Source organism: Phaethon aethereus (assembly GCF_964289735.1).
Source record: "Phaethon aethereus genome assembly, chromosome: 2".
Classification (NCBI taxonomy): domain Eukaryota; kingdom Metazoa; phylum Chordata; class Aves; order Phaethontiformes; family Phaethontidae; genus Phaethon; species Phaethon aethereus.
In genome coordinates, this window is record NC_138582.1 from 67,193,647 (window position 1) to 67,216,552 (window position 22,906).

The 22,906-nt window shown below is 35.4% G+C and overlaps 1 protein-coding gene across 1 annotated transcript in view; it reads left to right on the forward strand.

Moving 5' to 3' along the window:
- Nucleotides 1-22,906, forward strand: part of ZNF236 (zinc finger protein 236) — an 88,550-nt gene that overhangs the window by 15,351 nt on the left and 50,293 nt on the right. Inside the window, exons 4-8 of the mRNA XM_081996443.1 lie at nt 2,645-2,823; nt 5,999-6,123; nt 9,480-9,652; nt 11,932-12,078; nt 19,185-19,388. Of these exons, the coding sequence (XP_081852569.1) occupies nt 2,645-2,823; nt 5,999-6,123; nt 9,480-9,652; nt 11,932-12,078; nt 19,185-19,388 (828 nt within the window). The remainder of the gene's footprint in view (nt 1-2,644; nt 2,824-5,998; nt 6,124-9,479; nt 9,653-11,931; nt 12,079-19,184; nt 19,389-22,906) is intronic.

The window sequence follows — 22,906 nt, forward strand, 5'->3', positions numbered from 1 at the left end:
CCTCCAGTTAGGTTTGGGATTGTACATCTATCTGTGTGCTGAAATGCAGTTTTTCATGATTGATTGCTCCTGTCAGAAGTTCCAGAAGGTATTTTCTGGGCTGTTGAAATCAAGCTTGCAAGAAACTAACTTTTCTCTTCATGTTCTTTGGTGATTTTTTTTTTTTTTTTGAGTAAGCTAGTGTAATGGAAAAAAAAAAAATGTTTGAAATTCCTCACTTCCGGATAGCTTTCTTTTAAGAAGTCATAAAGAACTTCCCTTGTGTAAATATGCTCAGCCTTGTAGAGGATTCTTGGTTTTGTCCGTTTACTCAGTGGAAATAGACAGTCATATCCACTGCTACTTTTTGAGCTGGTGAGACAGACACCCTAAATGCAAACTGAAAATTTTCAATTTATTGCACTAAAACTGGTAATATGTCTTCTTTCTCCATGAGCATGAGGTTTTCTTGAACTTTAGGAAAACTTTAATATATTGAAAAAGTTAAAACTGATATTTGGTGGATATAAAGTCAAAATTCTGTTACTAAAAAATCCTGGGTTTTTCTTTAGTTGGTTTGTTGTTTTTTAAATAATGTTCGCTGTATTTGAATTGTCCTGTATTATAATTTGGGAGCAATGGTCTTTGAAAAAGTGCAAATTAAAATCTTTTATAGTCAGTGATACTAAACAGGTGACAATGACGAGTTCCAAAGTGTTCCTTCAGATACTGCATCTGATGATAAGATAAAGATAGTTAATACAGGTGGAATTAGATGAGTATAGCTTGATAAAATTGTTTCTGAGTTTGGGAATTTAAAGTATTACCTAGCAATGTATGAACAGGCCCTTTTATTTAATGTTAGAAGGTGGGTTTAACCATAGTGAGGTTAACAATGTGCAGTTACGTGTTCTTTGTGTGGTGGGGGATTCTTTGTTTGCTTGAGGGGCAAAAAAATAAATCTGGTACTGCCTATTCCAGAGGGAGGCTATTTGGCTTGATATATTGTTGGGTTTTTGTACAGTTTTTCTATGTTACTGTGTTCTTGCTTTCCCACAGCAAATTCTACAGGAGTGAATAAAAACACATAGACTTTCACTGTGTCAAATACTTCTCAGGCTATTCTTTTGTTTATAATAGCAACTTAATGTCATAGATAACGTGTATCTGAAAAATCCTGAGAAGCAATTGACAAACTCTCAATTTTGGATACCATGAGCTTCATTCAGTATACATTGTAAGCTTCTCTTCAGGTAATTTTTCCCCATTTATACAAAAGGATCATCATAAACCAAATTTGTTGAAGAGCAGTATTTTTCAGTAAGAAGTATTCTTATTCAGATTTGAATGTAGATCCTGGGGAAGAAAGTCATATATATTTATTTATTGTCCCACACTGTAACTTGAGTCTGGTAGTAATGATCTCTCGGTTAGATTAAACAAATAATTTTTGAGGTAGTATTTCATTTCATTACAAGACTTGAGATTTTTAAGTTTTCGTGTGGAAATGTTGGCTGTTGGTATTGCAGAATATTTGTTTTTTTCAGACTTGAGGAACAAATGTATTGTCAAAGCATTTAAAAATAGCACTTACATCATTGTTCCTCTTGATTAAAACATTCTTGTCAATATCTTTATTTAAATGAACACTGTTTCCCCCCCCTTCCTGTGTTGATCATTCAAGGAGGAAAAAAAGGGAGGGAGGATGAAAAACATTTCCATTTGCAGTGATAATCACAATTACTGAAAAATGAACCGAGTCAAAAACTATCTGAAGTTTCTTACACACACCAGTAAGGAACATGTAACAGATGTATTGCCAAAGAGATGGTGAATATTTTTAGGCATTTAATCTTAACTCTTCGCTTAGATATACAAAGAAATAAACTTAATGGTTTTGAAAAGCAAAAGGAAGTCAAATAAATGCAGAACCTTTTGTTTTCATTGAAATAATATTTGACTTTGATTATTCCTCTGAATTTCAGAGAAATGGCAATGCTTTTGCATTAAACTTCACAAGTATCATTTCCATTCTAAATGACACGGAATTCTAATACAACTGGAAAGTGGTATGTTTAATACTGCTGTAAAATTAATGGGTTGAAGTGATATCTGTCAAAAACTTTACGTGTCCCTATTCATGTCTCTCATCTTTCCTCTAAAGATAGCTTAAGAAAAGTCGGTAGTAACTGTGGTGGGATTGCTGTTAAAAAATAAGTGACAATCTGTATAATTTTATCCAGTAAAGGTGCAAAATTCCTGAATTTACAGTTAAGATGTTTTTGATTAAAAAGTAGTATTTTTTACAAATGTTTATGTAGACCATAGCGTAATGGCACTGAGGTAAGTTTCTTGAACTAGCTTATCAAGGAAGTAGGCAATGGTGATGATGATGGTACTGAACCACTCGTTTCTGATACTGTATGAACTTTTTCAGTATTCGGTTTCAGTGGAGTTTCTTAAAATAAAAATATTACCATAAGCTTGCAGTGATTATTGTTCATGATTCGTATTATGGGCCTCAAACTTTTTTTGCTTTTACTGCTGCTTGCTTCCAGCTGCCCATGTCCATAAAAGGGTACAGTCATCTACTTCCGCAGCGCTTGTGCATGTGTGCTGCTGTTGAGGAATCTTCTGAAAAATCAGTCTCTATTATCTCTTTCAGAACCTTATCTGTTCGGAGTGTGGAGATGAATTTACTTTACAGAGTCAGCTGTCCATACACATGGAAGAACATCGTCAAGAATTGGCAGGCACTAGGATCCACAGCTGCAAGTCTTGCAAAAAGGAATTTGAAACTTCCTCACAGCTAAAGGAGCATATGAAAACTCACTATAAAATAAGGTGATAATCGCGGGATTGTAACAAAATGAGCAGATGTTACTTTTATGGTGATAGCTGGGGAAAGCAAGGGTAGCATTTCCAGTCAACAAAGTACCATGATCTATGCAGATCATGCCTTTTCTTTGGTATGCTGTTACAAAATGGCATTTGTTTTTTTAAAACCTTGAACCTTGCTAAAGTAGGTAACCTTTTTTTTTTCTCTTTTCGTATTTAGGCACCCATACTAAGCATAGTTCCATCTGCCATCTGCTAGCTATTTGTAAGCACAAGTTAAGTTTTTCTGATACAGAGTGCTTTTTGAAGTGTGTTTATTTGTGGTTTTAAAGGCTAGTGGCAGTATATTGAAGCAAATATATATTAATTATACATAGCAGTTATTGTAATTGCAAAATTCCTAATACTTGCCTTCTGCAAAGAAATAAGTTGTTTCTTGCAGTTTAATCATCTTTTGCAAGCAGTCCTCACTACAACCTGCTATGAGTTTCTTGTAAATCTGAAAAAGCAAAAAATGAAGGGGAAAAAAGAGGCCTAATAAATGCTGTTATTACTTTTGTTGAAAATTCGTTTTGTCCTTTCTTTCAGCTCTCTGGTTTAACTTCACTTTTAGGAAGGTGAAAATTACTTTAAGTTAGAAGAAGGATAAACTTACTTCTGTTGGTTTAGGTTATACATTAAGAAAGCCTAAGGTTTTTGACAGGTGATCTCTCTTTTAATGTTTACTCTGTTTCTATAAAAAACAGATTAAAAATCTATTTTAAAATGAAAAATATTGCGTGTTTCCAATTATTTTTATTAGCAAATGATGCAGGTTTTAAGATCTTAATAGTTGTGTTCCGGAAGGTTTAAAAAAATATTGTTGTAGATTTCCATTTGCAAACTGAAAATTGATGTAAAGTTATCTTTCTATTGGATTTCATAATACTACACACAAAAAAAATGCTCTTGTGGAAATCTCCTATGTAAGTTAGGATGAATTAATAAAGAGTGGATGAGTGAATCTAATATGATGGCTGTGATTTTGAGAGTATTGATATGCTGCATTCTGATAGAAATGAGATATAAGCACTCCATGATAATTTGTTTACCTGTATTTTCAAAAACATGGATTATTTCTGGATTCAGAGCTTGCTTATATGAGATTCACCTTATTTCTCAGTTCAGACGTAGAAACATGTTGCATTTGTATTCAAGAAACTGCTGTCCATAATGGTGCTTTACTGTTCTTTCACCAGCAATACCAATACAACCCATGTATGTGAGTCAGGTTAATGAATTGCATAAGTGATCCCACTCCGCTGTCTGTGTTTTAGTAGAAAAGATTTTGAAAGGAAGTACGTGGTAATTTGTTTTTTTTTTTATTTATTTGTTATTTAACACAATCCCCTCATACTGTTCAGATGAATGATGGAAAGTTAACATTTGACCTAACTTGTCTGACTATATATAAAGTTCAAAGACCTACATCAGTAGCTAAAAATCTTCATATTTGATTCCTGCTTTTCATTGTAAAATAAGCTTAAAAAACTTTTTAGGATTTAAAATTATGAAGACCCTTGTTTCCTTAAGTTTTTTGGTTTGGGGTTTTTTTTCATAAAGTGATTGTACTTTTCCTCCCCAAAAAGGTGTTTATTTTGTCTTTGAAACATTTGAACAGAGAACTATTATGAAGTTATAATTTAAATTTAGTATCTAACTTTTACTAAAAAGAAAATGGTCATTAGAACTCTAAATGGTGAAATATTCTAGAAGATTATCTGATCTTGAAGGATTGTCCCTACAAATTGTCTCCAAATTGGATATTATTTCCTTTATTAGAATGCCACAGCTATAGTTGAAACAGATGTTGCTCATCAGAGAGCATATTCTGACAATCAGGCTGGTCTAGATCTGTCCTGAGATGGAAAGAAGAGGAGGTTCTAACATCTCTGCTGTTCTCTCTCCTGCTCTTCAATCTTCAGTTGACGTTACTCTGGATATGTCAGTAAATTTTCATAGATATATTTTACTTTTACATATTAATTACATTACCCAGACTCTGTGCTCTCTCTGCAAAAGTATAAAAAGATTTTAAAAATGCATGTAATATTTATGTGAAGTAATTGGAAGGGAAAAAGTGCTTTCCTTTAAATATACATGGAATATCTATGTTCTCTTAGAGTAAAAAGATGCCTTATTTGAGCAGAAGTCTAATTATTTTCTATGTTCTACATGGACTGTTACTTCCCTCCTTTTTTTAATGTTGTTATACCAGCCTGTGTTTCAAGGTGATGGTGTATTTTGCACATTTGCTCCATATTAGCTGATTCTCATTTCTCAGTTTTTCAGAAAAACACTAGGTATTTAAATTTGTGTAATTTCAGTTAGCTTTAAGCAGTACTGACAAGCTGCATCAGGGTGTAGGTGTAAATACTCGGCTGCTATGGAAAATGTGGAGTGCTTTAGCCTGCCTTCTGGTTTCATCTTTTTTAGCTGAGTTATTTTAATGGTCTTTTAATATCCCCTAGGTTTCCATTTTTTCTCTCTCCGCCCTCCCCCCCCCCCGCATACAATCAGTGGTGTTTTCCACATTGCTGTTTTTCAGCAGTCATTTAAACTCATTAGTTTTATTTGTAGAGAAATTAATTATGTGAGTTTATATCATCTGTTACCACGTCTCTGTGGAGATTGTGATTTGTATTTGAGGAGCGGTGGTGAATATTTGGGTTGTTAAATTCTTAACCTGTTTTTGTTAAGACCTCAGGAACTGCATTTGTGCTCTAGTTCATAAGATCTTCCTGTTCTAGGTGAGAACAAAATTCTTGTTGTGTTCAGGCAAAAGAAGAAAAGTTGCATAGTTGAAAGTTCCCACCAAAAGAGTAATTGTGAAGTGACTGTATACTTCTAGCAGAATTTATAGTGAAAATGTCTCTAGAGAACCTCTAAGAAGTATCAGTTTTATTACAGAAATAACTGTAAAATTATGGGTGTTTGTAGGCACTTAGAAGAGTGCTCTGTTTATATTGTTCTTTCAGTATCATTAGAGTTTGACTGTTGCAGCTGATACTATACATTGGCATCAAATTTACACTGTATGTTAAAAAATGATGGGGTAAAACCAGCTTCTGCAAAATAATGTTCAATATCAGGATTAAGAGGATTTTATTTACATTCCTTTTTTTTTTTTTTTAAATGTCAGGGTATCTAATACCAGATCTTATAACAGAAACATTGACAGAAGTGGCTTTACCTATTCCTGTCCTCACTGTGGAAAGACCTTCCAGAAGCCGAGTCAGTTAACGCGACATGTTAGGATACATACAGGTAATACTGTGGAAGTAATTATTTTAGTTTGTGTTTGTTTTACAAAATTCAATTAATCTGTGGAATGCTAAATATTTTTCTCCTGGTTGGGACTTGAAGTAGTGTTAATACATCTGGCTCATTAGAAGCTGTTACCTGTTGGTTTAAAACACGCTTTATGTAATTCTTTTGCTTAGGAAATCTGTATGCTTTTAAAAATCTTTTTAACTGTTTCTAATGATATACATCTGGAACTTAAGTACTTTACAGGTTTAATTCATTACGGCATACCAGTTTTGGTACTTAAAGGTTCAATGGGCCCTAAAATTGGAATACCTAGATCAGGGCCAATCAGGTGCTCTAAACAGAAATTACATATTCTATAGAGAACAGGTTCCAAAATTTACAGTCACAAAAAGAGTAGAAATATGTGAGTATGAATAATACTACAAACATAGTGGCCTTATTTTTCTTTTTAGATTGATTTATTTAAAGTTAGTGCCATATATTTTCTGTACTTACTGTAACTGCCATTTTCAGGATGCCCAAAGTGAACTTGGGAGGTGATAAGCCTAGATTGTAATTTTGATACTTGAAGAAGAGTAGGTGACCGTTGCGTTTTGCAGAATGAATAACAGATGGTTTTTACAAAATTACTGCAATAAATATGTGCATGTTTTTAACCTTTAAGCAATTTAAATAACTGAAAAATGCAAAGTATAAAATAATACAAAAGTTTTTGAAGTGTACAGAGGACTGTAAGAATAGTTCTCAAGTTTTAACCAGACATACAAAATATAGAACAAGTTTGGCTTTAAACAAAACCTTCATTGAAGGTGCTTCAGTGATGTGCAATATATATGTATTTTCCATCTTGTAAATAAATTGCTGTTTGTCTAGTTTTTAGCTAATTAAAGTAGTAAATTATATGTGTGCAATGTTGTTTGTATTAGCAGTCTGTTCAGATGGTGATGTGACAGATTGCCATGCACAAGAATGACTTTGCCAAGGGAGAAATAAAAATTCTGTTGCATGACTCTTTCTTAGGAATCTTTTAAAGCTTTATAATGTAATTATAAAACAGTAACACAAGAGGTCACCCTTGTACCTGCTTTAAAAGTTGCCTCAAAGTAATATCCAAAAAAAGTAATAGAAAATTAACTTTACTATTTTAGAGTTTTGTATCTATTTGATACGCTATTTTAGCTTATTCTAGTCAGAGTTAAAAGAAACAAGATTACAGTTGGTTGAGGACATTTTTCTAAAGTATCAAAAAGTTCAAGAGCATTTATAGTTCTTTTGAAGAATAAGAAGACACTTGTCTATAGGGAAAGCAGAGACAGAAAATGTAATCCCAGTCTACACGATGGTAGGTGATTTTAAGTGCCAAGTGGCTAGCGAACACTCATTCAATTTGTGAAGTATTTTATTACTTTAAATCTGCAGACAATCTATCTGGCATCCAGTTGCTTGGGGTACTGTAAAATATGTAGGAAAGATGAACTCTGCTTTAAAGAATTTAGAATACTTAAATCTTTAATTGTGAAAGAGCATGTCTGTGCTACATGTGCAGCATTACATTAGTGTCTTAATTGCAATACTTTTTTTGTTCATAGCTATTAATTTCAAGCACTTACACCCTTTGGGGGAAAAAAAAATTAAGTCTCAGGGATTGCAATTCCCATATTAATAACTAAGTAATGAACCCCGCATTTCCCCCTCCCAAATCTGTATTTTATTAAGTTATTCTTGAGAAATACAGAAATCCCACATTTCCACACTAGAATTACAATTTACTTTTTATAATGAAGTTTACGTAAATAGGCAAACTTAACCTGAAGCAGTATTTCCATGCGTCCACCAGCAGCTATTAGTGGAAGCTAAGCCTTTACCCATGAATGCCCAATATGAATTTTGTCACTGTATTTCAAGAAGGTCTGAATCAGCGTTCTGTATGTTACTCTATATTGAAAAATACACAGTTAAAATCCGCAGACCTTAAAGCATCCTCAAAAGCCATAGCAGCAGAAAAGAAAATACACATTCCTTCAGAGTTGATACCATGTGAGTTGTATGCTTGTATCTATTTCAGAAAATACTTTTATTTCAAAGAATGTGACTTTAATTAATAATTTTAATGAGATGTAATTAGAGCTATTTAATTAGAAGTCATACAGAAATATTCATTAAAACTGCTTTAGTGTGCATAATATTTAGCACATGCTATTATTTACTGGCGTAGCAGACATGATGTACAGCATGTTCGTAGTGGTTTTGCTATAGAAATGGGCAAAGGTAAAGTGTTAAATGTTTTCAAGGTCTTGGAGTTACCACAGCTAAACTATTTCACTGTAAGAAAAAAAAAAAAGAGTGATACTGAGTTCACTGTGGGGACTTCCAGTAGTCAAGACACATGGTTGTATGAAATTGAACTTTATTCTTAGTATCTGTGTATTTAAAATAAGGAGCTTTGTAATATGTTTATGCAGTTCTATTATGTTTTGTCATTTACACTTTCTGGGGAGATTTTCATGCTTAATCTGTGAATGTACAAATAACTGTAAGTGTGCATAGCACTGAGAACACCAAAATCAGGAAATGGTGACAGAGCATTCCTGTAACAATCCTCCTTAATTTTTCTTTAATGTTCGGTAGTATTATGAACATTCAAGGTTTTAAAATTATTTTCTGAGCAGGGCTGTACAATGTATCATATAATAAAAACATTATTTTATTGCACATTTTCAATAGGTGGTTGTAAAGAATGATTAGCTATTAATATTTGTTGGGCAGTGGAACCATAGGCCATCTTTTGCAGTGTTTCTGTAAGACTTTTTGATCTTAGACTAAATAAAAGGTTACATTTTTGACTATTGTTTATTACTGTCCATTCCACCCTCTGCTTCCCTGTTTGTTCCACGGAGGTGTATGTGTATTACAGGATTTGTTTTAAAAGAATGGTGTATGCGTGTTTTGGTTTTTCTTCTCTTTTCCCCTTTTTCTTTTCCTCCAGTGGTTTTGCATAGCAACTTCTGAGATCTTCCAAACCACAAGTTGAGGAAGGATGTTCTAAATAATTGTTTCATACAGGTTTCATTTGTTTTACCCATTTTAACTGATAATCATCAGCTAGGTCATAAAACTTTTTCACAAAGCTACATCTTCATCAGAGTAGATGCTGAGACTGGTGGTCAAGGTAAACAATTCCATTGTCAAAACACCTAATAACATATGTTTCTGTCTTTGTGTGTGCATATGTACAGATATCTGTATACAATATTTTATTTTAGCTGATGCAATTTTTCATTTCGATACAGGAAACTGCTAATGTTTATATAACGCTCTTTACCACACATCTTCCTCCTTTTTGCTTTCAGGTGAAAGACCTTTCAAATGCAGTGAATGTGGAAAAGCCTTTAACCAGAAGGGGGCATTGCAGACCCATATGATCAAGCATACTGGTGAAAAACCCCATGCTTGTGCCTTTTGTCCTGCAGCCTTTTCTCAGAAAGGCAATCTTCAGTCACACATACAGAGAGTTCATTCAGAGGTAAATACAATTATTCATAAAGTGGTTGGTGCTAATATACTGCTTATTTAATTTTCAGTATTTAATTTTTCCTGTTTGCTATTTCTATGCTCTCTGGTGCTTTCTGCAGTCAATATAGATTTACTGGTCTAGTATCGATTCTAGTCTGTTGGTTTTACCTGCAAATTGAGCTTTCCTAAAATTGCTTAATCTGAATAAACGTATACTTAGGATAATTAGAAAAACCTTTATTTACCGTTATCTATTCAGTACATTGATAGATTAATAAATTATTAGTGATTTTAGGTGTATGAAAATGTACCTATATGAGTCTGGGGAGAACGAGGGCTAGAATCAGATGAAAGTAAGCCAAAAGCAGCAAAGGAGAAAATGGTGAGAAATTTCAAGGCCAAACAGCAATCCACTAACTGCATCATAGAGCAAACTTGCAGTTTGTCTTTGAAGTATATATCTTACAGCCTTTTTCAGAGGTTTTTCAGTTACAGATAAAAGAAAATTACAAAATAAGATAAAAGACATTGTTGTTTCAGACCTCCTTATGCTGATTTTTTAAATTATTTGTGACAGACAATTTTTAAGATTCGAAAGGTACTCCTATGATAGTGTAATATAATAGTCTGAAGAACGCTGGCCATGCAACTTAGTTCAGTAATTTGTTTGCTGACTTTAGTGATCTGTGGTTGGAAATAGCCATAGAAAGAGACCTAGTTTTGATTTGGAAGGTATAAAGTGATAGAGACAGCTTTTTTTTTCTTTTTTTTTTTTTTCTGTATGCAGAATATAATCTCTGCCCTCACTCTTTCCCCTAACTCTGAGATTTGCTTTTTTCTTTTCTATTTTTGTGTTACAATGGTAGATCTTACTTATTGGATTTTTTTTACTAAGGATCCTTTTAGCATATTAGAGTTTCTTAGTTTTAGGATACTGTCCTTTATAGAACGTGTCTTAGTGTTTTGTGTTGTACTTAATTGTATTAAATCATATGTTTACATTTCATGTAACTTTGTGTGACTAGTCTTCCTCACTGTTTGCAGCTCCTGATATGTGGTAGCTTTTGCTACATAAAAAAAAATGCACCAACATTAATTTTGTAATTTACATTGACTTTTTTTCAATATTACAAGATTGTCGAGGATCAAGCCAAAAATATTTTTCACTTTTTTTGCTGTTACTGTTTTTCTGTAACAAAAAAAGAAAAGAAAGGTTGTGGGATAAGGGACTTTAAATAAATGCTGCCTCTTTATCATGTCTTATGCTGTGTTTCATGATCCTGAGCCTACATTTTAGTTATTGATTTGGATCATTTGTTTATTTTTTTTTTCTTGCTGTCACTGTGTTTACTTCAAGACTGTATTTTTAGTTGATACCTCTTTCTGAAAGTCTTGTTACCAGCTTAGCTAATGTCGGAAAATACCAAATTCCATGCTATATTGCAAGCAGTGCAGCCTGTTTTCTTACTGAAGACTTTGTTGTTTACTGCACTTGATCTTAATGCTATGTGATAGACTGAGAAGGAGGGGGAAGTGAGGATGGTTGGAGTCTGCAAGTTTAGCTGTTTTCATTACTTCAACCCCTTGGCCTGAAAGTCCCAAACAAGTTGCTCCTGATTTTCGTTCTCCTCCTTTGTGTTTAAATTCAGTTCAAACTATGTATTAAACTTCCCTGCCCTTCAGAGTGTTGTTTTTTTGGTGGTGTGTTGTGTTGTTTTATTTTTATGCAGTCCCTATGGCCTTTGGCCCAATCTCTCTCGCCTTCTTTCTACTTTGACCTGAAATTTTTTTTTTATTTTTTCTTGGAAATTTATAAAAGATCTGTTTGCAAAAGTAAACAGAAGAGAGCCAAAGTTTGAAGATAAACTATCTGCATTTTTTCTCTTCGTATTTCTAAACTTCCATTTGTATTTCATATGATGTTACTACTTCAGCCACATCTTGATTGATAAAATTACATTTCAGTTCTAAATGTGTAATGGTAGGAAATTGTAAGGAGGGAAAAGTCTGAGGACTCATTTGCCAGATAACATTTGCTTTGCTCTTCTGGTGCTTCCCAGTATTGAGAAGTGGTAATATTGAGATGAGTCATGCACGTAGGTTATAGTTGACTTGATATCCGAGAGGTACCAGACTGATTCCATAACTGGATATCAGTAACTTGGAAAAATAGGTCATTTTAGCTCTCAGAGTATATTTGTTTTGTGGATAAAGAATGAAAAATACAAAATATAAAATTTGGTAGATTTAGGGAAAATGTACTTAATTTTTTTGTTTGTTTTATCAAAGGTAAAGAATGGCCCTACATACAACTGTACAGAATGTAGCTGTGTTTTCAAAAGCTTGGGCAGTTTAAATACACATATCAGCAAGATGCACATGGGTGGTCCGCAGAATTCCGCAAGCTCTTCAACAGATGTATCTCATGTTACAGCGGTAAGCTTTGCTTGGTTTATTGTGAAAATGCCTTTAAGAGTTTAATTTGATTTATATCTTAATTCCAGTAATTCTTCAGATAGGTTGGAACTAAAAGACCTGTAGCTGTGTTTTGTCTTTTTAAAGTTTTGTGTCATTTTTTGAATTGATATGCATTATTAAATATTGGCGGAATGTAGATTGGCCAAGTATATGCAAAAAAGGATTTACAAATTGAGGGTTTAGATGAAAATAGAGCATTTTATTCTACAACTAAGTAAAATATAATTCTGGTGATTACAAGTTGTGTGTGGAGGAAAGGTTTCCTCCCCAGATAACAAAAATAATTGTGAAGTTTTGCTGGAACAGTGAAATCTAGAACTATTCAAATTATATGTTAGTTTTAACTCATTTCCAGAAATTGTTTATATAATTCTAGTCCACGTAAAGATATAGTGGATTCTTCCTCTGAGTATTTTTGATTACTTGTTTTAAATGTTAGCTTCTTAAAGGAAAAATCTTAGCTTTATTGGAAGCACTGAATGTTGGGGTTTTTTTTCTTTACCAAGATAGACGCTAAACTTCAGAAAATGTTTCTGGCTTCATAAGACTATTTTATTTTTTGAGCCAGTGCATATTTAATGTATCATAGTATTTTTTTTTCTTCGAATAGCTGCTTTTTCTACCTTTATTCCATTCTGTTTCGCATCATTTCCAACTTCTATGCTTTAAAGGTTAATGGTTGACAAGTAATATCAGACTTTGAAGAGGAGGAATAAAATTTAAAGTCTCAATTTCATTATGCATCTGTATCTTGTTGAAAACAAGTGTCTAGTAGCATTGTTTGGAGAACCAGTTTTCTTTTTTAGGTTTCATGAAGGTTTTTTGTATGGCAGATGCTATATATGCTCTTCAGGTTAATTGAAAGAAAAAAAATCCCTAATGTGTCCTATTTGTTTGCAAGTATATGTAATCTCTATACCTTTTTGTATATTTCTACATTCATTTGTACAAGCCTAATCTTAAAAACAGAATGGAAAAGATGTCCTTCATACTGCCTCATGTTTGCTTTCCATGGCCAGCTGCGTTTTTCTTGTTTTAGTTTGCTTGAGTATTTTGTATTGCATATTGATATTACAGAAGTGTGTTATCTTTGCTGCGTGCATACTCCTGTGCTTGCATGAAGGAGGGGAAAAATAAAGAATCCCTCCGTATGGTAGTATAAGCAAAATGGGAGACAAATTTTTCTTTCTAAAAACAGATGCCAAGAAATTTTAACAAGGAAGAACAAAGATAATAACTGACATGTCAATTGCATATTAAGAGAGTGATATTTAATTTGATTTAAGATCAGATATTTAATGATTGGGTTTTTATTGCTATAAAAAGATGGTACATTCTTGGATTAGTACTAGCATTCTTATAACCAACTTCTTCATTCTGCTCACAACTTGCAGAGCTTCTTTAACAACAAACCACCAGTATAATTCTGCTGTTCTGAAGTTCACGATCAGTCTCTGTCATCCCTTATGTACCTGGGGATGAACAGTGATTATGTACTTAATATATGCATTCCCAAAGTTGAAGTCTTCTGAATTGCAGTGCTACTGAAGAATGCATTCTTGTGTGATACATGAGTAGATCTTGTAAAATATGCTTACTGTAAGGCTGTTATTTGTCTTTTGCTGCACCAGTGCTTACAACTAAGGTACTGGTATATGTAACTTTTGTTTATTTAATGTATATAAACTACGAAGCAACATTAGTGATTCTATGTACTTTTTTATCTCCCCATAGTCTCATTTTTTCTGTCCCTATTCTCTATACTGTGGGAAAATGAACTGTGCTACTTTTATGTATGATATTAGCCATGTTTTTCTTCTTTTTGTACAAAGGCTTAAAATACTTTTTTCCTTTCTTTGTAGGACTCTGTCACCCAGCCTTTAACATCCCCTGCTAATCTTTTGCAACCTGTTGATAACAAATGGAAGAATGTAAGTGTAGAGTTTTTGTCATGTTTTTGTGTCAAGTCTAAAAGTGGGAGAAGCTTTACAGAATTTTGTAAGCTTTCATCTAACTGGTGAAAAAGGATATGCAGTTGTCCCCTGTGATAAGCTGATCAGCTAATATGTGAAGGCAAACTTCTTGGTGAATGCAGCTGGTTATTTAGCATTGGAACAGCTCTTGAATGGATTATATTCCCTCATTCATGTTATGGTCATGATTTTGCACATAATTCTGTTCATTAGGTCTTCAAAATGGAAGCAAATATTCCCTGTATAACAAGACCAGGGAAAGTAAGGACTCTCATGAATACCAGATGATCCTGCCCTTCTGACTTTACTTCGCAGGGATACCATGCTTTGGGTGGAGAGGCAAGGAGCTTTGTTCATGCTGGTTGAGTTGATTGGAATTGAGACAGCAGTGGAGCCAGGGAAGGATGATGCAGGGCTGGCTTTCTGGAACCCCATAGCAAGCAGTCTTGATGTACAGGCAGGTGTTTATGTGCCAGTCACAGCCAGAGTGGTAGCATGTTTTACTGCAGCTATGTAGCGTGTTGTTTGTCAGCTATAGGTTGCAGCATTGTATCTTAGAGACAGATTAATTTGACTTCCATCCCCCCTTCCCAACTTCAGCCACTGATTGTCTTATCATGTACTAGTATCCGCAAAACCAAGGACTAAGAAATGTGGCAGTATTGCTTTAAAGTCACCATAACCAGTCTGTCCACTTTCGCTGTATTTTTTACTGTGAATTCATTGTTCCAGGACCAGTTAACTTAGAGCTGGACAGAACTAATTGATTACCAAATTGATTTCCTTATATTTTTTGCTTATATGTTTCTTACAATATTTTAGAAACCATTAAAAATGGCTGTTCTAAAAAAACATTTTTTTTAAATAATTTTTTTTTTAACCAATTGAAATTATTTTCTTTGGTAATGAGTGGTATCAGAAGTGATGCCAGGTTTTGGGGGAGGGACTGTGTGTGTGAAAGCACAGGTCTGAAAAGAAGGTAATCGTCAACTTAAGATACACTTTATTGAAAATATACTGGATTAAAGGTAACTTATTCCTAAATACTGAAGTTTTAGAAAATTACAATCTGCATATAGTTGTGCCAGATTTATGTTCTAGAAAGGGAGGGGGAAACTTGCCTAGAATATATCCTGTCAATTCATATTGACCTCTTAAAAATAATTTTTGAAAAAAACCAATGTGATACTGATACTCAGGTCTCGCGTAGTCTCCCCCATTTCTCCACACCCCACCCCAAATAAATTAACTTTGTTTTGTGTGGGATAGTTTATATTCAAAAGCTCTCCAGCAAATCAAGTTCCAGAGATGAACTGATGACCTACCTTTTTCTCAGGAGTCAAGAGGATGTTTTTGTATTTTTTTCATTGAATCTGAATATTGAAGTTAGGCTCCTGTGTCAGAGTGTCACATTGTGTGGTTCCCTGTACTTGATGCGGAATGCCAGGTTTTCCCCTAGTGAGAGGTGCCAGTTGGGAGCAGTGGATCCCATTGCCTGATACTCATGTCTACCAAGTGAGAGAACTGGTTCAGTTCTATCCTTGGTCTTGGCATCTTCAAAACTGTTTCTTCTCCAGAGAATGACTTAGTAACTTCTGAGCCACCAAGCAGTTTAAGTGTGATGAACCCTTAGAGAGTCAACTTCAGATTACGTGTGGTGGATCTAGGAAACTGAGCAAGCAGAAGCCTGACTTTGTAGTCTAGCAGTTAGAGCAGGAACCTGAATTCTCCTTCCACTTGCTAGGGTACCTTCTGTTTTTAAAATAGTGACTATATACTGTAACATGTATGGAAATCTTGCAGAAAAGGAATACATGGCATCACCTCAAAAGGAAAGCAGGCAGACCTCAATGCTGAGGTGAATCAGCAGCAGTTTTGTTACATGTTTTCAGATACCTCTCCTTTGATGTACTATCTGCTTGTTTCCATGCCTTCAGATGCACAGCCTGCTTGTTTATGTACAGTTGCTGTGCATTTGTTGAACTGTGTTGAACTACGCGCATATGTTGACCTGTGCTCACATTCCTGCATGGGACTGCATGCATGGTTTTAAGAAAACATACAGGTACTTTTCTTTAATGTTTGCTTTTGGGTAAGTAGAGCTAGTTGCATCCTTCATGATTTCATTTTCCTTCTTGTAATGGAGGTTATGAAATAGCAGGGATATATTTTGTATTTGCAAATAGAATGACATAAACATTAATGTGAGGCACCATGAGTGATTTTTAAAACTTTCAGAGAACTTGTAAAAGAGGTGCACAGGGAATCACCACTGTTCCTGTGTTTCTGTTGTGGTCCCTTGGAAATTAATTCTTGACCCTACACTACTTAATATTTTATCAGTAATCGGAAAGAAAATATAAAATCGTCGCTGATAAAGATGATACAAATATTGAGGTAATTTATAAAGAGGACAAATCACTGATATGGAGTGATCTGGATTTCTTGGTGGGCTGGGTGCAACAAGAAATATGTGTTCTGATGTAGCCAAGAATAAAATTACATATAGAAGAGCAGGAAAAGTAGGCCATATTCACAGGATAGGAGTTTTCAAGGATTTTAATTCCCTTTATAAATAGGGATGGGAGAGGTCATAATTGATATATCAACTAAAAGTTGTGTTTCCTTGCCTGGAAAGATTAGTTTTGGTCTTTCTATTTAGAGAAGAAACTTTGCATAGAAATGAAAAGCTTGTATGTCCTATGTATTTCATTCTGGCAATTTTTGCTGTTGTTGGTTGTCTGTTTATAGTGTTCATTATTCATGAACTGTATTCAAAGGTGCAGGAGGAATCTGAGTCATCAGAATTCTTAAAGTATGATATGATGTGTTTTATTATTGAAGAGATTCAAGGTGCATTATCTATTTTGCCCATTAGAAAAAATATTTAAGGATGACTTGATCTGTTTTCAAGAAAATGAAAAAAATTGTAATCTCTTCAATAGAGAAAAAAGGTTTTGAGGGTTGAAGCTAGACAAATTCACACTTTGAAATAAAGTATGGAATTTTAGTGTGGATAATTTACTGTTAGAGCAACTTGTTGAAGTTGGATAGCAACAGAAAAAGTTGCCACAATAAACTACTTGATTTAAAGAAGTGTTCTAATTTCTGTACAGTTACTTTACTTGAAGGAGTAGTTCATTCAGAGCAGTCACGCGGTCTGTGTTACACAGCAGATCAGACGGACTAAGAGTGATCACAAGGTCCGCTACTCTAATTGAACAAATGTGGAATTATGAAGTAGTAATAAAACACTTCATTCTCTATTCTATTTTTAAAGTTGGGTATTGAAGTGAGACCTACAAAGAGACTTCTGAAACTTTTTATAATGAGCAGGGTATCTTAATGGTAACAAACTTTACATGCATGCATATGCGTATATTATTTTTCAAAAAAGATAACCTCCATGAGACTATGTATAAACTGCTGTATAATATGTGAACACACTGGCTAAATACATGTAATACAACTTTTCATGTCAAAGATGATGTTGAGCAGTCCCTTCATTAACAGTTGGTTTTTTTTTTTTCTTTTTCTCTTGCTAAAGCCTGGGAGAATTTTGCATTCTGGTTCAAGAAAATGAATGATCTCTATAAAGAGCTGTTACACTCTTTAGCAAAATGCTTTGCTTCAGTTCCTGTTTATTGCCATGAAAATGGCATAGAGTGTGTTTTATTTTGTAAAATACATATTGAAATGTTTATAGCACTTTTGCTAAATTGGAATCTGAAGAGATGGAGTCTTTCCATCTGTTCCACTGGTGAGGTGAAAAAAAAATGATCTAATGGTTAAATCAGCAAAATAGCGAGTGCTATTCTTGCATGCGAGAGAAATGAGATAAGGGTTTCTTTTATATCATCTCATGAGAAGGCATTAAGAATACGTCATCAAACTAGCAGGATGTAACTAGTCAAGCTAATTTTTCTTAACATATTTCTTTGTAACCATCCTTAAATATGATGACAGTGTCATTTTAATTGTCCAGTCTAATGTGTCAGTATAAAGAATATCTCAGGGCAGTTTTCAGATTGGAAGAAATATTACACATGTGAAGCCGAAGACTATTCTTTGTTAAAAATAATCTGAAAGAAGATAGCATTTTTTTATATATATATATGCGCGTGTGTGTGTCTGCGTGCATGCACCTGGCAGTGATTATTTTTAGAGAACAGAAGTGAATATTAGAAGCAAATATCCAGTGGGTTCTAAGAAACAGAATTATGGGGCTAGCCATTATATAAATATATATTTCTCTTTTCTGCAGTAAAATTAATGAAAACAGTTGTTTCAGTAATGGTATACTTATGCAGTCTATTTGTTATAAGGAAGAGAAGTTTATAAATGAAGCAGAACTGGTGTCGTCTTTATTTCTGATTTAAAAAAAACAACAAGGCTTTTAATCTTTTTTTTCCTTCACATTTGTTACTAAGATAGGCTAAGATACAATTATCGAATCAAAGATTAAGAAATTTGATTTTTAGACTTGAAGGGTTTTTTTTAGTGTTTTGACATAGCTCCATGTGTATTTAAATTTTCAGAGTATAAAGAGATTCTTCTAAAGCTAAGAAATTTAGAAGATTGAAAGTTGAAGGGAAAAAGTTAGTAGTTTGATTGTTCTGAAAGGCTTTGATGTAACAGCACAAATAGTCATACAAAAAAATCTCAACTAATAGAAGGTTATTTTTCCAAAGGACTTGCTTTAGTTGAATGTGAGCTTTAAAAAGACAAGCGTGTCAGTGCTGTTTATTTGTTTTGGAATTACTTTTCATGTGGCCCCTACTTGTAGAACTCAGTAACTTATCCTTGTGTTTTGCAAACTGGTTGAAGGTTCAGTACTTATGATAAAGTTAATTCAAGCTGTAAGCTTACAGTTACGCAGCTTGGGAAGAACCCCAGAAAAGGCGTATACAGAAGTAATTCTTTAGTGGAGTGAGCAGACCTTGAATGACAGTTCTGTATAATCCTTCTGCCTTAAACAAGTGGGCATGGTTGTAGTGGACAGTTAACAGACATTTCAGATAAGGGAGCGGAATAGGTGAGTTCGTTCATACTTTTCATCTTCCTTTACAAATGTACCGCTGTATATTTCAGGCCACACATTTTCGGTCTCCACTTCTTCAACAGACAGAAAATCAGGTGTCTTCAGCTGCTGCTCACCAGGGTCAGCAGGCTGTAACTGATGTCATCCAGCAGCTCCTTGAGTTATCAGAACCAGGTCCTGCAGAAAATAACCAGCCTCCGCAACCTGGTCAACAACTCAACATTGCAGTGGGAATCAATAGAGATATTTTGCAGGTAAGAGCTCTGTGTGAGAACAGCTTTACATTTCAGTGGTTTCTTTCTCATTGTTGTTACTTTAGTGAAATTTGTTCTCTGTATTTTCAATGATAGCATTCCTTCTGCATTTCTTAAATGATTTATCAGTCAAGAAAGAATTGCAAAGACCTACTGAATGGATATGGAATGCACCAAGATATCTTTTTGTATAATATTACAAAAGCAAGGTTATAAATATTGATTATATGACCCAGAAGAAAACTTTTAAGTATGCACACCCATACATGGACATTTTATTGATCCCTTTGGCTTTATTTTTTTCTGTTGCCTAGAAGCAGCTTGTGGCATGTCCTTAAGTTATGCCGTGCTTAAAACATGATGACATTTAAGAGGAGAAAAATATTTTTATCTGCTTAAAAAATTAGAATAGGAGCCTTCATCCTGTTCTAATTAATAAGGGCTATTTGAATATTTCCTATTGGTGCAAGAAAATTTCTTCCTGGTTTGACCAGTGTGTTTTCTAATGCATTAGTCTGTCCTTGAGTCCTGGATTTGGCCGTGATAGAGTTAATTTTCTTCCTAGTAGCTGATATAGTGCTGTGTTTTGGATCTAGGATGAGAATAATGTTGATAACAATTAAAACGTCAGTGTGTTAAGCAGTGTTTATACTAAGCCAGGGACTTCTCAGCTTCTCACACTGCCCTACCAGTGAGGAGGCTGGTAGGGGGCACAAGAAGCTGGGAGAGGACACAGCCAGGACAGCTGACCCAAACTGGCCAAAGGGATATTCCATACCATATGACATCATGCTTGGTATATAAACTAGGGTGAAAGCTGTCTGGGGGCCACTGCTTGGGAACTGGCTAGGCATTGGTGGGTGGGTGGTGAGCAATTGCGTTGTGCATCACTTGTTTTGTATATTCTTTTATCATTATTATTGTTATTATCTCTTCCTTTTCTCTTTTATTAAATGGTCTTTATATCAACCCATGAATCCCCCCTGATTCTCTCCCCCCTCCCACTGTGGTGGGAGTAGAGTGAGCGAATATCTGTGTGCTAACGTTTAGCTGCCTGCTGGGTTAAACCACAACAGTCCTTTCTGGTGTCCTATGTGTGTCATGACGGGTTGAGATAACAACAAATCTGACCAGAGTGTGTTAGAACAAGTTTGTTACAAGCATTCATTATATTAGTTTAATAGTCACTGGTCAGAGTGTTGATTTACGTGCTCTCAAAGTTGAGCTTGTTCTCAGAGTTCTGTTATGTAACACCTTACTTGCAGTATTTGTTCCCTGTTTTGCAGTATATGTTCCCTGTTGTGCTGCTTATTATCTCTGGGAGATGGGTTAAGATTATTATTTTGCCATACTTTGTAACACTGGCTTACGATATGATAAAATGGCTGATTGTGAGTCTGGTATTTGTACTCAGCATTGCTGTCATTTCCATACTTCAGGAGCCATCTCTTGGATACTATTAATAATTACATGCTTCACCTCTTCTCCTCGGAGAGCCCATATATGGGGGAGACAAGGGGGTACACTTTCCTCTGCCGCTTCACCCTCCCTTTCTCCTTCACCTTCCCCTTCTTCTCCAAGCTAGTTACAGTAGATCATGAGAACTTTGAATATCCTCAGGATGTTCAAACCGACATCTTCCTGTTGCTATGTCTCCTACTCCTGAATGTGTTTCAGGTCTCGTTTAAAGTTAAACAACTATTTAAGAATACCACTCAGAGACCTACCCCAAGGCTGGATAGTTAGGAGTGGCAGGGTGTGTGGGATAGTACGGGCAAGTACCTAGGACAGTGGGCACTGCCAGTGTTTTGGAACTTAACCCCTGAACAAGTACAGAATCCTGAAAAACTAGGAAAGTATTTGGAAAACATATGCTGTCACCCTGGCAAGTCCAGAGAGACAGAGATCACTGCAATGTGCTGGGGCCTGGTCCCTGCCTACCAAGCCCTGTTCAACACTATTCAGTACCCTCAAGGGGAAGAGAAGGTCTCTGGATCTGATGACAAAACAACAGGCACTGCAGCTACTCCAGCCCCAGCAATAGGCACTGCAGCTGAACCAGAGAACCAACCCGTGCCAGTATCAGTTGCCCCTATACACAAGAAGAAATATTGTAAGCGAAAGTCAGCTCATTTAGGGAAGAAGTGTATGAGGCAGACTACTCTGAAGAAGGGCCATCATGAGAACAGGAGGAGGAAGAGGCAGAACTCATAAACGAGGCGATAACCACCCGATCCCCGAGTGAGCAAAAAGTGAGTGAAAAAGTGAAAAGCTTTCAGCTGTCATCTGGGCAAGCGCATTGTCACCTGGCTGCTCCGATGCTGGGATAATGGGGCCAGTAGCATGGAATTAGAGGGTAGGGAATCCAACCAGCGGGGATCCCTTTCTAGGGAAGGAGGCACTGACAAAGCAATTGGAAAAGGGGCACAAGTTCTTAGCCTCTGGAGGCAACTCCTGTCAGGTGTGAAGGAAGGGTATCCCTTCAAGGAAGATGTTATATGTCACCTTCAAGGAAGATGTTATGATCACTACCAAAATGGTGCACCGGCAGCAATATTGTACCAACTAAGACTCCCTGATCCCCATCCATAAGCTGATTCATTGACTGGAGAGCAAAGGAGTGATCAGCAAGACTCGCTCACCCTTTTAACAGTCTCATATGGCCAGTGCAAAAGTCGAATGGCAAGTGGAGACTGACAGTAGACTATCGTGGCCTGAATGAAGTCACGCCACCACTGAGTGCTGCCATGCCGGACATGCTAGAACTTTAGTACGAACTGGAGTTAAAGGCAGCCATGCGGTATGCCACAACTGGTATTGCTAACGTGTTTTTCTCAATCCCTTTGGCAGCAGAGTCCAGGCCTTAATTTGTTTTCACTTGGAGGGGTGTCCAGTACACCTGGAATTGACTGCCCTGGCAGTGGAAACACAGGAACAAACCCATGCTCCCAAAGAGACTGGCAGTAGGAGATGCTATGTAACATAAGAGATGTAGAGCAGTAATTCAACTCCTTATGCTTGCTCTGCAGCCTCCACTGCATAAAGGCACAAACAGAAAGGAACAGGGCAGAGGATATTCTTCTTTAGTATTGGTGGAAGCCTGCTAACCTTTAAGCTTTTTTTTCATCTCCAGTCTTTTAAGTAGCATTTACATTTCTTTTTGGAAGACCTGAATGTTACGTGTAGCTATGTGCAGGTTCACCATGTCACCTGTGCTGAGTTCTCTGGAAAGTGACATGCAGTTGCAGCAAATTACAAATGAAATTTAACTATTAACTTGATAGCTATTTAAAAATAAATAAAAATCATTGAGGTTGGTTCTTTAAGTTATTGTATGAGCATTTAATCACTAATCACATTGTTTTAGAAAATAAACAAAATGTAGTTTCCTTCCAGGTGATCAAATAGCTGCACACTCCTACTAAAATGTGTGTTTGAGGTCTTTGATCCAGAGCGTTTTCAGATACAGTAGTACCTGTAAAGGAGTCTGCACTGCAGTCCTTTCCAGGTGTACATAA